The 24,206-nt window shown below is 46.1% G+C and overlaps 1 protein-coding gene across 7 annotated transcripts; it reads left to right on the forward strand.

Annotated features, from left to right (window-relative positions):
- Positions 1–3,897: 3,897 nt before the first annotated feature.
- On the forward strand, positions 3,898–23,922 carry LOC121307238 (splicing factor U2AF 65 kDa subunit-like). Of its 7 annotated transcripts, none has more exons than XM_041239376.1 (12): positions 3,898–4,021; positions 8,928–9,075; positions 12,246–12,293; positions 12,518–12,624; positions 12,836–12,987; positions 13,418–13,534; positions 13,821–13,959; positions 14,274–14,353; positions 17,452–17,574; positions 19,377–19,484; positions 21,070–21,321; positions 22,629–23,922. In XM_041239376.1, exons 1-12 carry the CDS (start codon positions 3,973–3,975, stop codon positions 22,761–22,763), a joined length of 1,458 nt encoding a protein of 485 aa, XP_041095310.1. In that variant the 5' UTR covers positions 3,898–3,972; the 3' UTR covers positions 22,764–23,922. The 7 variants fall into 7 exon arrangements, with proteins under 7 accessions (XP_041095310.1, XP_041095312.1, XP_041095311.1 ...); XM_041239378.1 differs by having other exon boundaries at positions 19,398–19,484; XM_041239377.1 differs by having other exon boundaries at positions 12,521–12,624.
- Positions 23,923–24,206: the final 284 nt, after the last annotated feature.

The raw sequence follows: 24,206 nt of genomic DNA on the forward strand, positions 1-24,206 counted from the left end.
TGCTTGAATCTCCTGGAGGAGGCTGTGGAGCTGCTTGAATCTCCTGGAGGAGGCTGTGGAGCTGCTTGAATCTCCTGGAGGAGGCTGTGGAGCTGCTTGAATCTCCTGGAGGAGGCTGTGGAGCTGCTTGAATCTCCTGGAGGAGGCTGTGGAGCTGCTTGAATCTCCTGGAGGAGGCTGTGGAGCTGCTTGAATCTCCTGGAGGAGGCTGTGGAGCTGCTTGAATCTCCTGGAGGAGGCTGTGGAGCTGCTTGAATCTCCTGGAGGAGGCTGTGGAGCTGCTTGAATCTCCTGGAGGAGGCTGTGGAGCTGCTTGAATCTCCTGGAGGAGGCTGTGGAGCTGCTTGAATCTCCTGGAGGAGGCTGTGGAGCTGCTTGAATCTCCTGGAGGAGGCTGTGGAGCTGCTTGAATCTCCTGGAGGAGGCTGTGGAGCTGCTTGAATCTCCTGGAGGAGGCTGTGGAGCTGCTTGAATCTCCTGGAGGAGGCTGTGGAGCTGCTTGAATCTCCTGGAGGAGGCTGTGGAGCTGCTTGAATCTCCTGGAGGAGGCTGTGGAGCTGCTTGAATCTCCTGGAGGAGGCTGTGGAGCTGCTTGAATCTCCTGGAGGAGGCTGTGGAGCTGCTTGAATCTCCTGGAGGAGGCTGTGGAGCTGCTTGAATCTCCTGGAGGAGGCTGTGGAGCTGCTTGAATCTCCTGGAGGAGGCTGTGGAGCTGCTTGAATCTCCTGGAGGAGGCTGTGGAGCTGCTTGAATCTCCTGGAGGAGGCTGTGGAGCTGCTTGAATCTCCTGGAGGAGGCTGTGGAGCTGCTTGAATCTCCTGGAGGAGGCTGTGGAGCTGCTTGAATCTCCTGGAGGAGGCTGTGGAGCTGCTTGAATCTCCTGGAGGAGGCTGTGGAGCTGCTTGAATCTCCTGGAGGAGGCTGTGGAGCTGCTTGAATCTCCTGGAGGAGGCTGTGGAGCTGCTTGAATCTCCTGGAGGAGGCTGTGGAGCTGCTTGAATCTCCTGGAGGAGGCTGTGGAGCTGCTTGAATCTCCTGGAGGAGGCTGTGGAGCTGCTTGAATCTCCTGGAGGAGGCTGTGGAGCTGCTTGAATCTCCTGGAGGAGGCTGTGGAGCTGCTTGAATCTCCTGGAGGAGGCTGTGGAGCTGCTTGAATCTCCTGGAGGAGGCTGTGGAGCTGCTTGAATCTCCTGGAGGAGGCTGTGGAGCTGCTTGAATCTCCTGGAGGAGGCTGTGGAGCTGCTTGAATCTCCTGGAGGAGGCTGTGGAGCTGCTTGAATCTCCTGGAGGAGGCTGTGGAGCTGCTTGAATCTCCTGGAGGAGGCTGTGGAGCTGCTTGAATCTCCTGGAGGAGGCTGTGGAGCTGCTTGAATCTCCTGGAGGAGGCTGTGGAGCTGCTTGAATCTCCTGGAGGAGGCTGTGGAGCTGCTTGAATCTCCTGGAGGAGGCTGTGGAGCTGCTTGAATCTCCTGGAGGAGGCTGTGGAGCTGCTTGAATCTCCTGGAGGAGGCTGTGGAGCTGCTTGAATCTCCTGGAGGAGGCTGTGGAGCTGCTTGAATCTCCTGGAGGAGGCTGTGGAGCTGCTTGAATCTCCTGGAGGAGGCTGTGGAGCTGCTTGAATCTCCTGGAGGAGGCTGTGGAGCTGCTTGAATCTCCTGGAGGAGGCTGTGGAGCTGCTTGAATCTCCTGGAGGAGGCTGTGGAGCTGCTTGAATCTCCTGGAGGAGGCTGTGGAGCTGCTTGAATCTCCTGGAGGAGGCTGTGGAGCTGCTTGAATCTCCTGGAGGAGGCTGTGGAGCTGCTTGAATCTCCTGGAGGAGGCTGTGGAGCTGCTTGAATCTCCTGGAGGAGGCTGTGGAGCTGCTTGAATCTCCTGGAGGAGGCTGTGGAGCTGCTTGAATCTCCTGGAGGAGGCTGTGGAGCTGCTTGAATCTCCTGGAGGCTGCTTTTCTGTACCTCCCGGTCCACCTGATTGTGTTTATAACAGGATTAGAATTAGGGAGAGAGTAGAATGTAAGGAACCCCCTTGTTAGTTACATCATGGACCTTAACATAGTTGTATGAGCTGCCTGTAGAGTTCATGCGCCTGGGGGGGGGGGGGTGATCAGGGTGTTCTATTTAGATTCTTGTTTCATATTTATTTTCATAAATGTGCTTCATTTTCATTTGAATTTAAAGATGGCAGATTCAAACAGAGTGAAATTATGAAAAGACATGTAATGCTATTCCTAGAACTTTAAGCTGCTAACATTGGTTCATGCGATTAAATCCAATGTAGTAAACTGACAGATCCAAGCAGGAATTACACTGTGGCACAGTCCACTACCGTCATGTTACAGTTACTGTACTCCAACGTGCACTAGGACAGTTTGGGACAGGCTCTTCGACTCACACTGCAATGCATTTGCTACCTGTCTCGGGTACCTTTCACAACAGGACTACACTTACCAGAATGCATTGGGGCGGGGGGGGGGTGCCACGGACTGTGACACTGTTTACCGATGGTCAGATATGGGGGGGGTGTGTGTGTAATCATGTCAGCCACAGTAACGTTGCAATTCCCCGCCAGCCTGCCAGCGGTCGCTGCGCTTGGGGGTCCTCCTTGTGGGGGGGGGTGTGTGTGTGTAATCATGTCAGCCACAGTAACGTTGCAATTCCCCGCCAGCCTGCCAGCGGTCGCTGCGCTTGGGGGTCCTCCTTGTGGGGGGGGTGTGGTGTGTGTAATCATGTCAGCCACAGTAACGCTGCAATTCCCCGCCAGCCTGCCAGCGGTCGCTGCGCTTGGGGGTCCTCCTTGTGGGGGGGGTGTGTGTGTAATCATGTCAGCCACAGTAACGCTGCAATTCCCCGCCAGCCCTGCAGCGGTCGCTGCGCTTGGGGGGGTCCTCCTTGTGGGGGGGGTGTGGTGTGTGTAATCATGTCAGCCACAGTAACGCTGCAATTCCCCGCCAGCCTGCCAGCGGTCGCTGCGCTTGGGGGTCCTCCTTGTGGGGGGGGTGTGGTGTGTGTAATCATGTCAGCCACAGTAACGTTGCAATTCCCCGCCAGCCTGCCAGCGGTCGCTGCGCTTGGGGGGTCCTCCTTGTGGGGGGGGTGTGTGTGTGTAATCATGTCAGCCACAGTAACGTTGCAATTCCCCGCCAGCCTGCCAGCGGTCGCTGCGCTTGGGGGGTCCTCCTTGTGGGGGGGGTGTGTGTGTGTAATCATGTCAGCCACAGTAACGCTGCAATTCCCCGCCAGCCTGCCAGCGGTCGCTGCGCTTGGGGGGTCCTCCTTGTGGGGGGGGTGTGTGTGTGTGTAATCATGTCAGCCACAGTAACGCTGCAATTCCCCGCCAGCCTGCCAGCGGTCGCTGCTCTTGGGGGTCCTCCTTGTGGGGGGGGTGTGGTGTGTGTAATCATGTCAGCCACAGTAACGCTGCAATTCCCCGCCAGCCTGCCAGCGGTCGCTGCGCTTGGGGGTCCTCCTTGTGGGGGGGGTGTGGTGTGTGTAATCATGTCAGCCACAGTAACGTTGCAATTCCCCGCCAGCCTGCCAGCGGTCGCTGCGCTTGGGGGGTCCTCCTTGTGGGGGGGGGTGTGGTGTGTGTAATCATGTCAGCCACAGTAACGCTGCAATTCCCCGCCAGCCCTGCAGAGGTCGCTGCGCTTGGCGGTCCTCCCGGGCGGCGGCGGCGGGGAGGCCCTCTCTCCCGGACTCTCCTCTCCTCGGCTTTGTTTCCTGCGGCGGCGGCGCGAGGCAGAGAGCTGGGCCTCCTCGATTCCGGCGAGAAAACCAAATAAAACGAGTTTATAATTAAATACAAAAAGAGAAGAAAAGAAAAGAAAAATACGCTTATAAACGACGCCGTAAAAAAAAAAAAAAAAAAAGGGGGGGGGGACATTTCGGTCGTCTTTTTTGTTTTTTTTTTGTTTTAAGGGGGGGGGGGTGTGTGTTTATCGGAGGAGAAAAACAAACAAAAAAAATAATCAAAATGTCGGAATTCGACGAATTTGAGAGACAGTTGAACGAGAACAAACAAGGTATGTTTCCAGAAAAGAAAGAGAAAAGAGAAAGCAAGCAGGCAAGCAAGCAGGCAGGCAGGCAGGCAAGCAAGCAAGCAAGCAGGCAGCAAGCAAGCAAGCAAGCAGGCAAGCAAGCAAGCAGGCAGGCAAGCAAGCAAGCAAGCAAGCAAGCAAGCAAGCAAGCAAGCAAGCAAGCAAGCAAGCAAGCAAGCAAGCAGGCAGGCAAGCAAGCAAGCAGGCAAGCAAGCAAGCAGGCAAGCAAGCAGCAAGCAGCAGGCAAGCAAGCAAGCAAGCAAGCAGGCAAGCAAGCAGGCAGGCAAGCAAGGCAAGCAGGCAGGCAAGCAAGCAAGCAGCAAGCAAGCAAGCAAGCAAGCAAGCAAGCAAGCAAGCAGCAAGCAAGCAAGCAGGCAGGCAAGCAAGCAGGCAAGCAAGCAAGCAAGCAAGCAGCAAGCAAGCAAGCAAGCAAGCAAGCAAGCAAGCAAGCAAGCAGGCAGGCAAGCAAGCAAGCAAGCAGGCAAGCAGGCAAGCAGGCAGGCAAGCAAGCAAGCAAGCAAGCAGCAAGCAGGCAAGCAAGCAGGCAAGCAAGCAAGCAGGCAGGCAAGCAGGCAGGCAAGCAAGCAGGCAGGCAAAGTTCGTCAGTTCGTCCGTCGTCCAGTTCGTTCGCAGACGTTCGTCGTTCAGTCCGTTCGTCCGTTCGTCGTTCGTTCGTCCGTTCGTTCGTACGTTCGTCGTCCGTCCGGTCGTTCGTCCGTTCCGTCCGTCGTCGCAAGCAGGCAGCAGGCAGGCAGGCAAGCAGGCAAGCAAGCAGGCAAGCAGGCAGGCAGGCAAGCAGGCAGGCAAGCAAGCAAGCAGGCAAGCAGGCAAGCAAGCAGGCAAGCAGGCAGGCAGGCAAGCAAGCAAGCAGGCAAGCAAGCACAAGTTCGTCAGTCCGTCGTCCGTGCGTTCGTCAGTTCGTTCGTTCGTCAAGCCTTCAGTTCGTCCGTCCGTACGTCCGTTCCTTCGTTCGTCCGTCCGTCAGTTCGGTTCGTCCGTCCGTCGGCGTCCGTTCGTCGTTCGTCGTCGTTCGTCCGTCGTCCGTCCGTTCGTTCGTCCGTCCGTTCGTCGTCAGTTCGTCGTTCGTCCGTCCGTCCGTCCGTTCAAGCAAGCGTCCGTTCGTCCGTTCGTCGTCCGTTCGTTCGTCCGTTCGTCGTCAGGCGGAGCAGGCAGGCAAGCAGGCAGGCAGGCAGGCAGGCAGGCAGGCAAGCAAGCAGGCAGGCAGCAGGCAGGCAGGCAGGCAGGCAGGCAAGCAAGCAAGCAAGCAGGCAGCAAGCAGCAAGCAAGCAGGCAGGCAAGCAAGCAAGCAGGCAGGCAAGCAGGCAGGCAAGCAGGCAGGCAAGCAAGCAAGCAAGCAAGCAGGCAGGCAAGGCAAGCAGGCAGGCAAGCAAGCAAGCAAGCAAGCAAGCAAGCAAGCAGGCAGGCAAGCAGGCAGGCAGGCAGGCAGGCAAGCAAGCAGGCAGGCAAGCAAGCAAGCAAGCAGGTTCGTTCGTTCGTCGTCGTTCGTACGTCCGTTCGTCCGTTCGTTCGTCCGTCGTCGTCAGTTCGTTCGTTCGTCCGGCGTCGTTCGTCGTTCGTCAAGCAGTTCGTCGGTCGTTCGTCCGTTCGTTCGCAAGTCCGGTCAAGTCAAGTTCGTCCGTTCGTTCGTACCAAGCAAGCAAGCAGGCAAGCAAGCAAGCAAGCAAGCAGGCAGGCAGGCAGGCAAGCAAGCAAGCAGGCAAGCAAGCAAGCAAGCAAGCAAGCAGGCAAGCAAGCAAGCAAGCAAGCAAGCAGGCAGGCAGGGCAAGCAAGCAGGCAAGCAGGCAAGCAAGCAAGCAAGGAAGCAGGCAGGCAGGCAGGCAAGCAAGCAGGCAGGCAAGCAAGCAGGCAGGCAGGCAAGCAGGCAGGCAAGCAAGCAGGCAAGCAAGCAAGCAAGCAAGCAGGCAGGCAGGCAAGCAAGCAAGGCAAGCAGGCAGGCAGGCAAGCAGGCAGGCAGGCAAGCAAGCAGGCAAGCAAGGCAAGCAGGCAGGCAGGCAAGCAAGCAGGCAAGCAAGCAGGCAAGCAAGCAGGCAGGCAGGCAGGCAGGCAGGCAAGCAAGCAGGCAAGCAAGCAAGCAGGCAGGCAGGCAAGCAGGCAAGCAAGGCAAGCAAGCAGGCAGGCAAGCAGGCAGGCAAGCAGGCAGGCAGGCAGGCAGGCAAGCAGGCAGGCAAGCAAGGCAAGCAGGCAGGCAGCAAGCAAGCAAGCAGGCAGGCAGGCAAGCAAGCAAGCAGGCAGGCAGGCAGGCAGGCAGGCAAGCAAGCAGGCAGGCAGGCAAGCAGGCAGGCAAGCAAGCAGGCAGGCAGGCAGGCAGGCAGGCAGGCAAGCAAGCAAGCAGGCAGGCAAGCAAGCAAAGCAAGCAGGCAGGCAGGCAGGCAGGCAGGCAAGCAAGCAAGCAAGCATGCAGTCAAGTCCGTTCGTTCGTCCGTTCGTCCGTTCGTTCGTCCGTCAAGTTCGTTCGTTCGTCCGTCCGTTCCGTCCGTCGTTCGTTCGTTCGTCCGTTCGTCGTCCGTTTTCGTGCGAAGGCAAGCAAGCAAGCAAGCAAGCAGGCAAGCAAGCAAGCAAGCAAGCAAGCAAGCAAGCAAGCAAGCAGGCAGGCAAGCAGGCAGGCAGGCAGGCAGGCAGAGCAGGCAGGCAGGCAAGGAAGGCAAGCAGGCAGGCAGGCAAGCAAGCAAGCAAGCAGGCAGGCAAGCAAGCAAGCAAGCAGGCAGGCAGCGTTCGTTCGTCCGCAAGTTCGTCGTTCGTTCGTCGTCGTCGTTCGTTCCAGCAGGCAAGCAGGCAAGCAAGGCAAGCAAGCAAGCAAGCAAGCAAGCAAGCAAGCAAGCAAGCAAGCAAGCAGGCAAGCAAGCAAGCAAGCAAGCAGGCAAGCAAGCAAGCAAGCAAGCAAGCAGGCAAGCAAGCAAGCAAGCAAGCAAAGAAAGCAAGCAAGCAGGCAAAGCAGCAAGCAAGCAAGCAAGCAAGCAAGCAAGCAAGCAAGCAGGCAGGCAAGCAAGCAAGCAAGCAGGCAAGCAAGCAAGCAAGCAAGCAAGCAAGCAAGCAGGCAAGCAAGCAGGCAAGCAAGCAAGCAAGCAAGCAAGCAAGCAAGCAAGCAAGCAAGCAAGCAAGCAAGCAAGCAGGCAAGCAAGCAAGCAAGCAAGCAAGCAAGCAGGCAAGCAAGCAAGCAGGCAAGCAAGCAAGCAAGCAAGCAGGCAGGCAGGAAGTTCGTTCGTTCGTTCCGTCCGTTCGTTCGTTCGGGGGAAAACCGTCAGTCCGTCCGTCCGTTCGTTCGTTCGTTCGTTCGTCCGTCGTCGTTCGTTCGTCGTCCGCAAGGCAAGCAAGCAAGCAGGCAGGCAGGCAGGCAAGCAAGCAGGCAAGCAAGCAGGCAGGCAAGCAAGCAAGCAAGCAGGCAGGCAGGCAGGCAGGCAGGCAAGCAGGCAGGCAAGCAGGCAGTCAGGCAAGCAGGCAAGCAAGCTGCAGCGAGCCCCGGTTCGCCGTGGCGAGCTCCCCGGCGCCACGCTGGTTTGCACCGGGCCAGCGAGAAATAACCGCTTCAAAGCCCACTAAAAAAAATAAATAAATGACAAATACACTGTTATAATAGTTATTCGAATAATAATAATAATAATAAGAAGAAACGTTCTTTTTTATTGCGGTTAGAGCAGTTTCTTTTATATGTGCAATGAACAGCATAGCAATTTTAGTGCTGTATTATTATTATTATTATTTTTACTTTCCCCCTCTTGGTATCGCTGCCATAAGTCAGCCATATCAGTCATTTGAGCATAACGCTCCTGTGTGCGCTTTGTAGGGGTGTAGAGGTTCATTTGGGAGATGTTTTGTACAATGTGTGTGTTTTTTTTTTTTTATTATACAAGATCAAAAGCAGGAAAAAAAAAAAACATTTATTTAACTTTACCAAGGGTTAACGTACGAGAAGTTCTAGAAAACGAGCCACAGGGGAGGACGAACACAATCAAAACGTGTGTGGGTAAATTTAAGCAGCACAGAGATTAATTGGCAAAATGAATAGGGCTGACATTTATATCCTGCTCATCAGGTACGCTTTGGGGTCATTGTCTAAATTGGAGAGTAAATTACTCAATTTGTGAGTAAAATGCAACATTACCTTAGTCGTGTGTACTTTAAATAAATATTTAAGCGAACTAATGGGGTATGCATTAACTGTAATGTTACTCTGAACTGCTGTGCAAAAACGAGGTTTAAAATAAAAACAATTTGCCTTGTTGACTGTGGCTGTGAAGCAAACAGATTTTAGTTTTTAGATTATAGAGCAACAGATACGTTACAAAAAACTTGCATGCACGTACTACAAAAAGTAAAACGTAACCATAATCCTTATGCAAAAAACGATATTGATTCCTTATTGCTCGCCCTGCTATAACAATATTAGGCACCCAGACTCTCTTCAAACACACTACAGTGTATTATATAGATTCTTCCCAAACATTCGGTTGACTGGTAGATTGTTAGGTTGAGGGAGGCCCAAGACAGTGCCGCTTATTCACCAATCACAAACATGCATTGCAAGTGAATGGATTCAGCCCAAACTTGCTGGTCATGTGTTTCTAGCAGTTCCCAGATCCATTCTCTAGCTACTGTGTGCAGTATATAAGTAATTGACCAATTAAGTATATTGCAAAATTGCTGTGTATTCTTTAAACATTACATTTAAATATCATAACGTATTGATATTTTTTCAATGTGCAAAACACCTAGCACGAGGCTTGTGTGGAGCACTATATATCTGTTTGTCATTCCTGTCCATAGCTTATTGTAGTTCACCAGATGATTGTGGAAAGCGTGTGTTTCATGAGTATGTACTCAGCTGTCAGAATGTTTTCGTGCTGACCATGCCGTTCTCTCTCTGTGATGGAAGAGCGTGACAAGGAGAACCGTCACCGGCGTCCCAGCCCCCTGCGAAGCCGCAGCGATGAGAAGAAGATGCCGACTCCAACGGCAACGAAGAGCCGGGAGAGGAGGAGCCGAGAGAGACGCAGCGGCAGCAAGGATCATCGCTGGAGGAGGTAATGAGATGGGTGCAGAAGCGCACAACGCAGCCAGACAAACGCACAGCGCAGCTGCACTGCACAACTGCACTCCATACACAAGCACAAAGACTGCCGCCAGAGGAGGTAATCGTGCACTGCCTCGCAACACTTCACAACGCGGCTGCACAACACAGACGCAGGGACTGCAGCAGGAGGTTAATAACACACAAAACAGATCCTGACAACAATACAAACACTGTACACGCTAGCGTTGGAAGATAATGACATTTTCAGCTATCGGTTATCGTCTGTAACTTATCACGATAATTGTGATTATCGTACGAATAAAATAAAAAAATTGTATTAATTTATCAAATTTATACTTGAGCAACATGACGACCACCAGTCTTTTGAAACTAGAAACTAGTGCGTATATGTGCCGAGTTTAAATTTCTGGTGGCTGCCCAGAACAAATGGAGTGTAAAAACAGACCTATTGTAATTTTGTTTTTTAATAAATGATGTCTTATAAAATTTTATATATATATTTTTTTTCTTATTTTTAAACAATTTAATTCCAGAACATTTACTTTCGTAAAAAAAAAAAAAAAAAAGCCACCAAATGTGTTGATATAACAATGAAACTGCTAACGTTACCTGGAAGCATTTGTTTGCTTTACTTTTTATGTCATGAATCATGACATTTTTATGTCATGATTCGGGGATTTTCAAAGTAAAATGTTTCATGGTTTTATATCTATTTCTACTTCCATTTATAGTGTGTAGTGTTTTGCATTTTATTTAATTCCATTGCCGTTTCTTCACTGTGAACAGTGGGCATAGACATGTTTTCATAGAAGTAATAACATGAGGTTTACTTGTGCCTTATTGTAGCTGAACAAGCAAACAAAAACAGAAAATGAACTTTAAACGCTTCAAATAAAACAAACGTTGAAATGGCGTTGTAAAACGAAGGGGGAAAGACTCACGGTTTTGGTTCTCCTTTATTACGTTCCACATAAGTAGCAACAAACAATATATAACCCATACAATCCATATAAAAATGACTACACATTTACAGCAACTTGGGCACTGTTTAAATGAGGCAATTCAGAATGACGTGCTTGCCTTTTTCTGTCATGAGATTCTCATTCACGCAAAAGTAGCAACGCTTTTTTGACCCGATAGCTCTCCATAGAGAGTGCACTATGCTTGCGCGCACATAATCTGGTTTGTTTATTTTTTGATCTCCTAAAACTTTTAAATAGAGGCTTGAGCTGCTGTGTTGATCTTGTGTTTTATATTTTATATAGATATGTAAAAACATGTATAACGCGGCTTTTTCATTTGAAACTGTAGCGCAACTTCTTGTGAGGTGGTAAATAAGGTCAAGGTATTTTTGTAGTTTCTAGCGAATCCGAGCATCTGAATTTTGTATCTGAATACATGTCAAAAAATACTTGCTCGGATATTTGTCCCTGCACTAATTGAACTGTTTTAATTGTAAGAACATAAGAACATAAGAACATAAGAAAGTTTACAAACGAGAGGAGGCCATTCGGCCCATCTTGCTCGTTTGGTTGTCAGTAGCTTATTGATCCCAGAATCTCATCAAGCAGCTTCTTGAAGGATCCCAGGGTGTCAGCTTCAACAACATAGTGTGTGTACACATTACGCCCTGCTGAACATGACACGGTACTTCAGTGTGGACACTTTGAGCTGCATTAATGAAAACGGTTCTCCAGATCGGTTATGTAGTGTGGATAGGGCCTAAAAGTAAATATATTTGGCTTACGCAGCAACATTAAGGATGAGGCTTATTGCTGCCATCTACAGGCCTGGAGTGTACCTTAATCAGTGCTGTTATATTACAGAACAGTTTTTTTTTTTTTAAAACAAGCAAGTATTTTACGGTCATTTTGCTGCAGTGTAATAGACAATGTTTTTCCATCCAATGGATTTATTTTGCGTTACGCGACCTCTGATTAGTTGAAGTAAATTTATGCTGAACTCACACAGAAATAGCGACATAATATAATCCAGACGCAGTTTGTTTTGGTAGTTCTCCCTCACTCTCCAGCGACGGAAATAAGTCTCCTGTACCCATTCCAGGTTTTACTGCAAGCTTGCTTAGCCACACAGTGTACAGGTAACAAGCTCAGGTGTCTTTCTAAACTTAGTAAAACCAGGAACGGATCAAACAGCTCTAGAGTGGGAGTCTTAGCGCCATCCTTGAAATCCATCTGGTTGGCTTTACAGGACCAAACTGCGACTAAAGTGGTCGCAACTTTCACTGGAGCCTGGAACCCCCAAAAATGCTGCCTCTCCCTTTAAAAAGATGTGTCAATATCACAGTCACAGTATATACTGTGATGTTGGTCCGTAAAAAGAGGCAGGGGGGGGGGCGCTGGCATATTGCATGTTAAACTGAAGTGCAAAAGGAGTGATGGTGACCAAACCTGTGTCAGTACTGTTGTGTAGAAATGTACCTTGAAATGAATAGCTGCATTCAAGAAAAACAAATAAAAAAAATGCGCTATGGGTTGTATGTTGCACATGTGCCATTAACAAAATGCCCCGAAAACTTAAAATAAAGAAAATAGTTATAATGAAGGGCTGAAACGCAGCAAAGGCACAAAAAACTAAAATGCTACCAAACAGAAAAAAATTCTTACAATACTGTATTTTGCCAGTCAGATCATGTGGTGTAAAGTTTTGAGGCAAGATGAACAGTTTTTCTTTTGCTGCATCTTTAACTGCCCCAGATATAATAGACTCAATTGTTGTTTACCATCAGGTGTTTGACGTTTTGGTTGGACAGTAGTAGCTTGCTGTGCTAGATGATGAGCTGATATCTCTTCAGCCAACGAAGCGGGCACGGCAATTCAAGACGCTACCCTAATTAAAAACAGTCACTGTGTCGTGAGTTTCGTTCTAAAGCAGGGTCAGCTGAACAGTGAAAGCAGAAAGTAAATATATACTTAGGAGCGTAACTAGGAAGTGTGCACCTTCCCGGACAGCAGTATCCATAGCAATGTGCTGCTGAAGTAACTGCTGAGAAAAAAATTAATTTAATACAGCTGACCCGATTGCAGTAGAAAACCTCCCATTCGCTGCTAATGAAAAAGAATGGTTTGGAAATATTTCAAATATATGACAATGTGCTTGCAAAATATCTAAAGTATAAACATGTTGTTTTCATTGCAGTCAACAGCTGCATAAGTTAACCACTGAACAGAATGAGGAAATAAACAAGTGAGTACAAACTGAGTTACTGTTTTAGTATCGCTGTAGTGGAATACGTTTTTGTTGTATTAAGCAGTTGAATATGATAGCACCCAGCTTGCTCCTGACACCCAACGATTGGATTTGGCAACCAGTTATTATGCCCTTAGCGCCATTGGCTCTGGAGGTCTGGAGCCCTGCTTTACAAAAAATAACCTTTTTGCTCTTTTCCTTTCCCTCCCTCTTTCTCTCAGCAGCCGCTCTCCTCCACGTGAGAAAAAGAAAAAAGTGAGAAAGTACTGGGATGTGCCTCCGCCAGGTTTCGAACACATCACCCCCTTGCAGTACAAGGCAATGCAGGGTAAAGACTGTCTCTAATATGTCTGTCTGTCTGTCTGTCTCCTTTGAACACATAGCCCCAGTGCAATGCAAGGGAAAATACACCAACAGTCTCACCATCACTCAAATGCAGTGTAGCATAAATACCCTGTCTCTAATATACTGTGCACTGTGGTGAGTGTTTTTGATAGTTCTGGGTGACGTGCAAACTCTCTCCCTTTCTCTCTCTCTAGCTGCTGGTCAAATCCCTGCCACAGCCCTGCTCCCCACGATGACCCCCGATGGGCTGGCAGTCACCCCGACTCCTGTGCCTGTGGTGGGGAGCCAGATGACCAGACAGGCGCGCCGCCTCTACGTGGGGAACATCCCCTTCGGCATCACTGAGGTGAGAGAAAGAGACCGAGCGTAAGTCAATCATTATAATGATCGTTAATAATAGGTTTCAAAACCACACTATGAACATTCCCTTCAGCATCACTGAGGTGAGAACAAGAATCAAAGTAACTAAGAATTATTATCGATTATACTAATCAACTGAGGTGAGAGCAGTATTGTAGATGTTCTAAAAGAAACCTTAAATTCATGGTCAGTGTCTTCAGTGTGAATTTAATGGCAAACGTTTCCACTGGAAGACGCAGAGATTTGTAGTTTGTCATTGAAAGTAATTATTTTTTTTGTACAGAGTGCTTCACGAGCATGACAATACATTTATTCTAATGCACATTATATATAATGTTCAGAATATGGTAACAGCGTGTTAAGTATAATATGGTCTGAGTGTGTTCTGTGTTTAATGATGTTTGTGCTCCCTGTAGGAAGCGATGATGGATTTCTTCAATGCTCAGATGAGACTGGGAGGCTTGACTCAGGCACCAGGGAACCCAGTCCTGGCTGTGCAGATCAACCAGGACAAGAACTTTGCTTTCCTAGAGGTAAAAAAAAAAAAATAAATAGAATATAATCTAGACCCCATATCAAGCAAGGCAAGAATTTTGCTTTCCCGGAGGTTAAAACCAAAGAAGCTGTTTCTTAAGTTGTTTCACTGTGAATGGAAAACTAGCCCCATCGGCGCCAATGACCCTCATCTGATTGTCAGCACCTGATTTCTGTAGAGCACTCCATCCCAATTGCTTCGTGCAACTCTGTTTTTATTTTGGTGTTTCTGTAGCTGATGTTTTTTTCCTCCCCTTGTGTTCTATTTTGTATTAACCCCTTCAGTTCCGCTCGGTTGACGAGACGACTCAGGCCATGGCGTTCGATGGCATCATCTTCCAGGGACAGAGCCTCAAAATCAGGCGCCCCCACGACTACCAGCCCCTCCCGGGTATGAGCGAGAACCCCTCGGTGTATGTGCCAGGTGAGAAAGGGGAGTAGGAGAGTGTCTCTCTCGGTCTGTCTGGGAATGAGAGAACCCCTCTGTGTACATGCCAGGACGGGGTGAGAGTGTTTGTCTGGGGCATGAGGGAGAACCACTTTGTATACATGCCAGGGGAGGGAGGGAGATCTGCATGTCCCTGGCGTGAAATGAGAGCCTGTCTGAAAGTGTGTGATCAGGAGGGGGAGTGTGTGCGACTATCTGAGCCTGAACTCCTGTATATAAATGTGTGTGTTTTATTTTTTAGTATGAAAATGCAGTATGAATGAACTAACCCCTCTAATCTCCCCCTCCAGGCGTTGTGTCCACTGTAGTCCCCGACTCTGCTCACAAGCTGTTCATCGGAGGCCTGCCGAACTATCTCAACGATGACCAGGTTAGTGTGACAGAGCCGTCTCTCACCCAAGAGACACGCCTGACACCCGCTCCGTGTCTGTGTCCGTACCTGCCAAGCATCACTGTACACGACTCACGGGAAGGGGTGTCGCTTTACACTTATCAAACAGTACAATACTTATTACGATATGCAGGTCGCGATTCATGCGATGGTCCTGGTGGGTTACTTGTAGTGGTAGTATTATTATTTATTTCTTAGCAGATGCCCTTATCCAGAGTGAAAGTTGATACGTGTTGTAAAGTACAATAGCATCAGTAGAAAAGAAAATTCAAGTAGGAGCAGAAAATAGAGCATACAGTAAATTACAAGAAAGAGCAGATTTGACTAAGAGCAGTGAACTTGTTAAATATTTGCTTATATGACTAAAGTCCAGTATGAGCTTATAGTAAGTACAATGAATAGATTAGAATGATTTCAAATAACAGCAATGACAAAAAATGAGATAACTAGTGTCTTTTTTTCATTTAAGAAATCACTAAACTATAAGACGCTTTCTTTCCATGGAAGATGCAGAGAGACTGATGCATGCTTTCATAACATCCAGACTGGATTGTTGCAGTGCTCTGTTATCTGGTATTCCCAGATACATGCTATCCTGACTGCAGCTTGTGCAAAACGCTGCTGCCTGGGTTTTAACAAGAAGTGGAAGACTTGATCACATTTATGCTGGTATTGGCAGCCCTACATTGGCTTCCTGTAAGGTTTAGGGTCAATTTTTAAGGTCATGCTTATTACTTACAAAGCATTAAACGGTTTGGGTCCTTCGTATCTAAATATTTTAATACCATACTTACGTAGAGGACCACTGCGATCCCAGGATGCAGGATTGCTTACTGTCCCAAAGGTATCAAAAGAGAACACAGACGGCAGAGCATTTGGCTTTAGGGCTCCTTAATTATGGAATCAGCTGCCTGTTTTTATTTATTTATTGCATTTCTATAGCGCTTTTTATACAAAAGTATCGCAAAGCACTGTATACAGACTATACAATATATTTATATAACAGTATACACAATTCAAAAGCAACAATTTTAAAGTTACTTTAAAACCCACTAAGATAAGAGAGCCATTTTATAAATGTGCATTTTTAATCTTGACTTGAAAGCTGTAACGGTCCCAGCTTCCCTGGCAAATGAAGGCAGAACATTCCATAATTTAGCTCTACAAGAAAAAGCCCTCCCTCCTCCCGTGTTGCTTTTGTTGACCCCGGGAATAACCAGCAGCCCCACATCCTGTGATCTCAGAGTGTGGTTTGGAAGATACGGGGTCAGTAACTCCTGCAAATAACTCAGTGCTAATCCATTCAGCAGAATCTTACACAGGGAGCCAGGCCAAAACGGGTAACATGTTCACTTTTCCTGGTTTTAGTTAGAAGACAAGCTGCAAGAGGGATACCACACGTTTTGGGACAGCAGAAAAAAGTGCTTTACAATTGTTCTGTCCCCTCGTGAGCGTCGTCCTTGCTCAAGATTGACAGGCAGCTAAACTCCCTCTTCCTCCTTCACCGCACAAGGCGTTTTGGGTTTTAGCACGTTTGTTTGCCTTGTGGCAATGAAATAGGTGGATGTGCAACTACAAAAGAGAAGCATCCACAAATAAGAAAGATAAATAAGACATCTGCTAGACTAACACATACATTTCGACATTGAAGCTAGCACAGATGCAAACGAACGTCATGTGGATAAGTAACGTTAACATAACGTGCTAGATACATGGTGGTGTATAAAAGAGGCTGCGTTAACCTATCTTAACAACGTTACACAGAATTGCGTTACATATACGCGATTTGACATAAGTTAATAACACCGTGTAACAATTTTATTTTTTGTTCCTGGGTAGTAAGTGTTATTTCCTAATTGCTTATGCCTCAAAAGTATAGAAAATGGCTATTATTCCCCACAGGCTTTGCTTTTGTGGCCAGGACAGTGATATCAAAATATCATTATTTCCAATGAGAAAACGGTCAAATGTGTGTCTTTTCGTTCACAAAGTCAGAAAAAAACAACATATGAATCCAAATTAACATGTATTTATACTAAAGTAGTACAAAAATGACTACAAAAGATTTAGAAGTGAGTAGTTTTTCGAGATTTACGATTATACTGTAAATCACTTGAACGAATCAGCCCCCAAATGTAGTCTCCCATCATGTTCTCGTTATACTGTCCTTGGTAGCGGCGTTCAAAGTCCGGTATATCCTGGTGGAAGCGCTCGCCTTGCTCCTCCAAGTACGCTCCCATGTTCTCCTTGAATTTATCAAGATGAGCATCAAGGATATGGACTTTGAGGGACATCCTACAGCCCATTGTGCCGTAGTTCTTCACCAGAGTCTCAACCAGCTCCACATAGTTGTCGGCCTTGTGATTGCCCAGGAAGCCCCGAACCACTGCGACAAAGCTGTTCCAGGCTGCTTTCTCCTTACTAGTGAGCTTCTTGGGGAATTCATTGCACTCCAGGATCTAGATGATCCATTCTAGATGAAACAAAGGCGTAAGGGAAGCATCAGCTGTTGCAGTTTTAAAATACGACTGAAGACGCTTCTATAGTCTACCATTCACATCTTAATATTAAGTAATGTTTTTACCTTGTATTGCATTCTAATTGTTTTTTGTATTAAATGTTTTCTTGTTTGCTACAATTCAATGTGAAGGGCACTATATCAAATAAAGATTGATTTGATTACAAGTGTAAAGTCAAATACACGATACAGGAAGTAGTTTATAATTAAGAGCATTAGTAGAATGCGGCAAGGAATGGAGCAGTTCACTGACTAAGCAAGTACTGGTACAATCCGTTGCTGTATAGTTGTGAGGTTTACAGATGCTGCAAATCTATATGAAATGTTAATACAAATCATTTTCATTGTGAACCATATTTTATTTCAAATTCAAATGGTCTATTGGCAAGACAGGTCACACAAGCGTTGTTAATCCTGTAAATATAGTTATATTGAACACTATGAGCACATAGATATATACAACAAAATAACCAACTGTACTAATATTAAAAGGCCTTATGTAATCTAAATGCAGCACATTGCATTCATTTTTAGATTTGTAAAAACATTTATCCTTCAGGTGAAGGAGCTATTGACCTCCTTCGGGCCTCTGAAAGCATTTAACCTGGTGAAGGACAGCGCGACAGGGCTGTCGAAGGGGTACGCCTTCTGTGAGTACGTGGATGTCAACGTCATGGACCAGGTAACCATCCACCCACAGACACTCTAAACTAGAGAGAGTCTCTCTCTGTCTGTCTGGGCATGAGAGAACCCCTCTGTGTACGTGCCGGGTGAGAGAGGGGAACGGTATAGGAGTGTGTCTCTCTCTCTCTCTCTCTCTCTCTCTCTCTCTCTCTCTCTCTCTGTCTGGGTAACATTTAACCGTATGCATGTCAAAAGTGCCTCCTGCGAGGTACATGATGTTTTAGTCACAGCGCGTCACCGGCCCAACTTGAACTGTTCACACACAATTCAGTCACATTCCACACAAGTTGGACCGCTGCGCATTCTTACACCTTTAATAGTCACACGGTTTTCCTGTGAATCGCACTTGTTTGCAGTTTTGATACAACAGTCAGAACTCACTATCAACAAAATACAGTAAGCAGACCTGTAGTCCGTTACAACTGGAGCTCTGTGAAATTTGTAATTGCAATTACAACGTCAGAATTGTAATTCTAACCCAGGGCTGCCATTATCTACCACTCTCCGATACAGACCTTGAACAAATTACTGTTTTTTTTGTTTGTTTGTTTTTTTTTTTTTTTACTCCCGTTCTGCTGAAACAGCGTCTTGCATTTAAAAAAAAAAAGAAATAAATAAATTGAATGAATTCCGTGCCGTCTCAACTCTGCCTCCAGGTGGATCTTTTTGTAAAATTCAACACAAAGAAATATTTACTTCCGCATGTTTCAATTAAATCAATTTACTCAGATTAAGTTAGTGTGTAGTTCAAAGTTTTATTCGTGGAATATATGAACTTGGGGTTTGGAGGCTCTCGACTTCATCTTGTGCCACACAACGCTCCGAGACGTCTGTATGTTTAGCGTATTGTGACACCCGGTCTGGCCTTTGCATAATTATACCATATAATTTATCAATTACACACCTGTTGGTCATACTTATTTTTTCCGAATTTCATGAGCCGATAAACATACAGTCCACTGCATATCAGCAGTAAACATGTTAATGTGTCTAGTTTGTTACTTTTTAGTGTTTTTTCAGTATAATTACTGCAACAAAACTGTAATTGTATTTGAACAAAATATCCTTTTAATAGTTGTAATTATAGTTGACCCCAGGTCTGACGGTCTGTGTCTGTAACTTCACATTCGGGTTTATTGATTGACTCCGCCCCCTTTTTAAAAACAAACTCGTCTTCTCAACACTGCGCAGTGGACCATTTAACTTAGGACTAGAGGGTTAGTATCTTTACACACAGTCCCTCTCTGTAAGTGAGGGCTGGAACGGTTTAACTTGTCAAATATTCCTTCAGCAATTGTTACTGAAAACTCGTTAGCACATTTTAGGTGTGTGCTTTCTGTTTCTGTTGCATCTTGTTCAGTTGTCGAATTGGTAACGGAGGAGATATAGACACTAAATATCATAATCTATACTAATCAATATTCAAACCTGGCTATTGCCTGAGGATTGGAGGAGAAATGGAGGCACAGGCACTATAATATTAATTGTTTGGCTACGTTGTTGAAATGATAGAGCCAGGAGTTTGAGCAGGGCTAGAAACTCGCACTAGACTTCATTGAGGTGAGTTCTGAAACCCAGGACTGGGTGCAGCAGTCTAGCGAGTCTCTAACCTTGTTCAAAACTCCTGGCTTCTGATCATTTCAACAGTATACCTAAACAATTGATACTGTAGTGCCCATGCCTCTGCCTCTCCTGCAGGCTCACTACTCCCTCTCTGTGGCAGTAGCCGGGTTGAATGTCAGTTGATCAGTGTAGATTATGATGTTTGTATTGTGTTTATGGTGTCTGTCTCTTCTCCAGGCTCATTGCTCTCTCTCGCAGGCCATAGCCGGGTTGAACGGGATGCAGCTGGGAGACAAGAAGCTGCTGGTGCAGAGAGCCAGTGTAGGGGCCAAGAATGCAACCCTGGTAAGAACATGCCTTTATTATACATCTCATCTATATCTATCTATCTACTGTACTGTTTGAGGTATATATGGGGTGCCAAGAACGCAACCCTGGTAAGGACACACCTTAAATATCTGTCTGTATTTCTCATATCTTTCGTACTGTGATTATGAGAGAGAGAGAGGTGGATGGTCCCAGAATGCGACCCTGGTAAGAACAGCTTAAATATCAGTTTGTACTGTTAGAAATGAATCCATGTCGAAGCATGGTCTAGAATATTGAATGATTGTTCATGGCAGTGGTGTAGTCAGGAGTAAGTGCATTAGGGAGCAACGCACTCAAAGTGAAGGACATGAATGGGAAGTTTTATTAGAATTTTTTTTTACTTTGACAGTTCATTAGATAGGACTATTACAGTAGTTGTATCTGTTAGTTCCAGTATCACAGAATGCATATAGTAGGCTGTACAGCCTGTGATGTAAACACGCCTTCATATCGCAAAATACACTTTCTAGCAGTTATTCTGCTACAGGCAGCAACAACAGAACAACTGAAACCCGTCAGTTTCGACAGTACTTTTTTCAACTCTGGATCTCTGCAATCCTTTGAATCAAGCTGCATCGTGTCGGTACGATACAGGGTGTCCCACTTGAAAGCAGCGTTTCAGTTAGATGTTGGCATTCAGTCCATGTCTACATTCAGTGACATTCCTGTATAAACAGAGTTTGTAATAATTCCTGTACGTCAGGACGTCACTACTTTTTGAAAGATTCCTGCTGCAAGTTATACTAATGGCTTGTTCATAAATACGTATGCTCGCTCCCTGCCTTTTCACTGCATTTTTAAATGCTGTACAATTTTGAAGAAATTAACAAAGAAGTAATAACAGAATAAGGGATATCAACCAAGATTTAAAAAAAAAAATCACGCAAAATAATTTGCACTGTAATAAAACCGTGACATTAAAAGCCAGTGTGAAGCCATGTGTGGTCAAGTTTTTGCACACTTACTCCAGTTGTGTAGTTCATCAGTTTCAATACGTTTAATGAGGAAAAAACAATATTGTACCCATCCATAGTCCTGGGCTACATTATAAATTATGGGGGGGAAAACAATAAAAAGGGGAAAAAATGTTTTTTATTGAGAGGAAAAAAAATACAAAACTGAAAGATCATAACTGGGTAAGCCACTCAAGGACCGCTGTATATTAATCTCTGTCTGTCCTCTCTATAACCCCTGTGTATTGATCTCTGTCTGTTCTCTCTATAACCCCTGTGTATTGATCTCTGTCTGTCCTCTCTGTAACCCCTGTGTATTGATCTCTGTCTGTCCTCTCTGTAACCCCTGTGTATTGATCTCTGTCTGTCCTCTCTGTAACCCCTGTGTATTGATCTCTGTCTGTCCTCTCTGTAACCCCTGTGTATTGATCTCTGTCTGTCCTCTCTGTAACCCCTGTGTATTGATCTCTGTCTGTCCTCTCTGTAACCCCTGTGTATTGATCTCTGTCTGTCCTCTCTGTAACCCCTGTGTATTGATCTCTGTCTGTCCTCTCTGTAACCCCTGTGTATTGATCTCTGTCTGTCCTCTCTGCTCTCTCACCTCTCAGACCAGTATAAATCAGACCCCAGTCACTCTGCAGGTCCCGGGGCTCATGAACACGCAGGTGGTTCAGATGGGGGGGCTCCCCACAGATGTGCTGTGCCTCATGAACATGGTGGCCCCGGAGGAGCTGCTGGATGATGACGAGTACGAGGAGATCGTGGAGGACGTGCGGGACGAGTGCAGCAAGTACGGGGCGGTCAAATCCATCGAGATCCCGCGCCCCGTCGACGGGCTGGAGGTGCCGGGATGCGGCAAGGTGAGACTCGGAGTCACGCAGGCAGGGCTGATTTAATACAGCACCTGAAATACCTCATGGACGCAGCATTAATACAGCGTCTGAAATACCTTTTATAATATTCAGCATTACTGCAGCATTGAAATGCCTTTATTATAAACAGCAGGACTGGTATTAACCCTTTGCGGTCCATTCATTCAGTGCTTGTCGGGCGCGTTGGGTCCAGTTTATTTACACACAAGCTGTTTATTTTACACACACTTTTAAAAAACATTTTTTCAGAATGAAACGGGTTTTAAAGGCCCTGCATGGCAAAAGGACATCAGTACTGCTTCTCCAGCCAAGCCCCACCCCTTGTTCACTGTATTTTTCACATACCTCTTTATAGACGTGCATACTGATAAATCCTCTCCTGTTTTATCACCAAACTCCTCAATAATGCGATTCAAGTCACTATTTTATGTTCTGGATGCGGAAGCAGCATCTCCTTTGTGTCTGTGTTATCTCTGTTGCAGGTGCATCTATATTGCTCAGATACGCCCCCTTTTTTTTTTTTTTCGGACCTGGTTCAACTTAGGACCGCAAAGGGTTAATACCGCATCTGAAAGCATTAATACAGCGTGTGAAATACCTTTATAATAAACAGCAGGGCTGATTAATACACCTGTCTGAAATGTAAGCATAAGGCTCGACAGGGTGGGCAGTATTAGGGAATACCGGACCGCCCAGGGGTGTAATGAGCCCCTGAAAGGTCCGGTATTTCCCAGTGCCTCCCACCCTGGAAGATCTTGTTGCGCTTAAATGAGCAACTGTTTTGTGGTTTCAAACTTGAACAGCGAAGTTTTGTGTCTTTTTTAATCCAGATGAGTAGATGGTCAAGGAAATCTGCCCAGGTGAAAAGGCACTGGTCTTCTATTGATAGTTAATATACCTGCCTGCCAAGGGTACTAGTCAATGAGATGTCATTTTCTAAAGCTTTATTACACATCGGGTACTGTTCTCTATGGAATACACTGTAGGGCCTGATGGTGTGTAATACACAATAGACCCTGATATTGATGCGATACAGCCCTCTGAAATGTCTTTAATATACAGTAGACCCTGATTTTGATGGAAATAGTCAAATTTTACTTGCTCTAATGCTGTTTTTCTCCCTCCTCTCTGTTTGAACTTGTGCTGATGAATGTCTGTACCAAGAGAGCATAATTTCAGTCTGTTCTTTGCTCTAATGCTCTATCAAGACTTTTTTTTTTTTTTTTTTTTTTTTTTTATCTGAGACTTAACCTCTCGCTTTGACTTCGCTGTCCTCTTTCCTCCCTGTGTTTCAGATCTTCGTTGAATTTGTCTCCGTCTTCGACTGTCAGAAGGCCATGCAGGGGCTGACTGGGCGCAAATTCGCAAACAGAGTCGTCGTGACCAAATACTGCGACCCAGATGCCTACCATCGCAGAGACTTCTGGTAGAAATGGAGAGAACGAGTGGGGAGGGTTAGGGTAGAGGGGAGAGAGAGAGAAATGCCACGATCCTGAATTGTACCACCGTTGAGACCTCTGGTAGAAAGAGAGAAAGGAGCACACAAAATAAAATGAGGATGGGGTGTCCTGAGGGGGAGGGAAACGACTTGATGTGCTCTTGACAGTTTCATTTTCTTGAAGGTGTGTTTTCAGGGTCTAAGATTTTGAGTAGCACTGGACCAGGTTTATTGGAAGCTACTGTTTTATGGGTCTTGGAAGTTAGACTGCAGTTCAAGCTGATCGGGTTTATTAAATGCTCTTTTTCATTGTCCTCAAGTTGGAGTCACTGAAAGCAGTGTTAATGGCTCATTGAATATTGTGGTCGGTTATATTAAAGCAAAGCTGGCGAGCGGAACGTAAAACCTGTCCTTTAGCCACACTTCTTCAAAGAAAGCAAAAAGCTTGAGCAAAAGGCAAACAAATTGGATCCTCCTGAGACTTGAACGTTTTAATAGCGCTGAATTTTAGAAATACTAAAAGAATAAATTCAGTGATTAACATTTTGAATAGAAGCCTTTCTGTGTCTCTAAATTTAAGTAAGTTGAAGTTTCTTTTGGTCTTTCTAACGAAATTGTTTCCTCCGTGACCCATTAAACATTCAGTTTGAGAACTTGCTCCAGTCCCTTTGAAAACTCGTACAAATCCTTGCTCTCACATCAACTCCAATACAATTTTTTGAACATGTGAAATGTTTGTGTGTTTCTTTCTCCACCATTTTTAAAAATAAATTACACAATTGCATTTGACAGTAATTTGTGAAATGTAAATTAAGCTGAAATTATGGGGTATCGAGCTTGATTATTTAACTGGACACCCCTAAAATATTCTGAGGGGAGAGAAACAAAGGCGAGGGAACGTTTTAGGCGACTTCTTTTTTTTTTTTGTTTTTTGGGCCAGTTATTGAACACAACTTTGTTTTTTTTTTTATTTTGCCATTTTCCTTTGTAGTTATAACTGTGCAACTTAACGTTTTTGGGAGGTCTGGGGGTGCGAGTCAATTTTTATGTTTTAAAAAGCCTGTACGACTTAATTTGTGTGAAGTTATATTGAAACAATGTAAAAAAGACAGGATTTTTTAATTTGCTTAAATAAACATGTATCAACCCTGACTTTTATAGTTTTCAGGCAGTATTTGTGTTTTATTGCTTATGTTAAATCACTGAGCCACTCTATTGAAATGCCAGACTTCACACCATTCCAGCTTCTTACTGTCTCTGATTGTCAGCTCCTGCATGGCAGGATACAGACTGACAACTCTGAAGATAAGGAAGTGAGCAGTAAGTGTGTTTAAATTAAAACAGGGTTTATAATCGGGTAACGTCCAGTCGATTCTGTCTCTTATATCTGGTATTATGCCCAGTGGACCCTCTCTCATCAGTTAATGTCCTGTGG

This window comes from Polyodon spathula, chromosome 54, assembly GCF_017654505.1.
Source record: "Polyodon spathula isolate WHYD16114869_AA chromosome 54, ASM1765450v1, whole genome shotgun sequence".
In the NCBI taxonomy this organism is placed as follows: Eukaryota; Metazoa; Chordata; class Actinopteri; order Acipenseriformes; family Polyodontidae; genus Polyodon; species Polyodon spathula.

What these genes read in the sequence shown, in the direction of transcription:
- LOC121307238 (XM_041239376.1), top strand. Translation starts at nt 3,973, where the DNA reads ATGTCGGAATTCGACGAATTTGAGAGACAGTTGAACGAGAACAAACAA. An exon ending in CAGAATGAGGAAATAAACAA is followed by an intron (nt 12,294 to 12,517) that starts GTGAGTACAAAC and finishes TCTTTCTCTCAG; the next exon opens with CAGCCGCTCTCCTCCACGTG. An exon ending in AGGTGCCGGGATGCGGCAAG is followed by an intron (nt 21,322 to 22,628) that starts GTGAGACTCGGA and finishes CCTGTGTTTCAG; the next exon opens with ATCTTCGTTGAATTTGTCTC.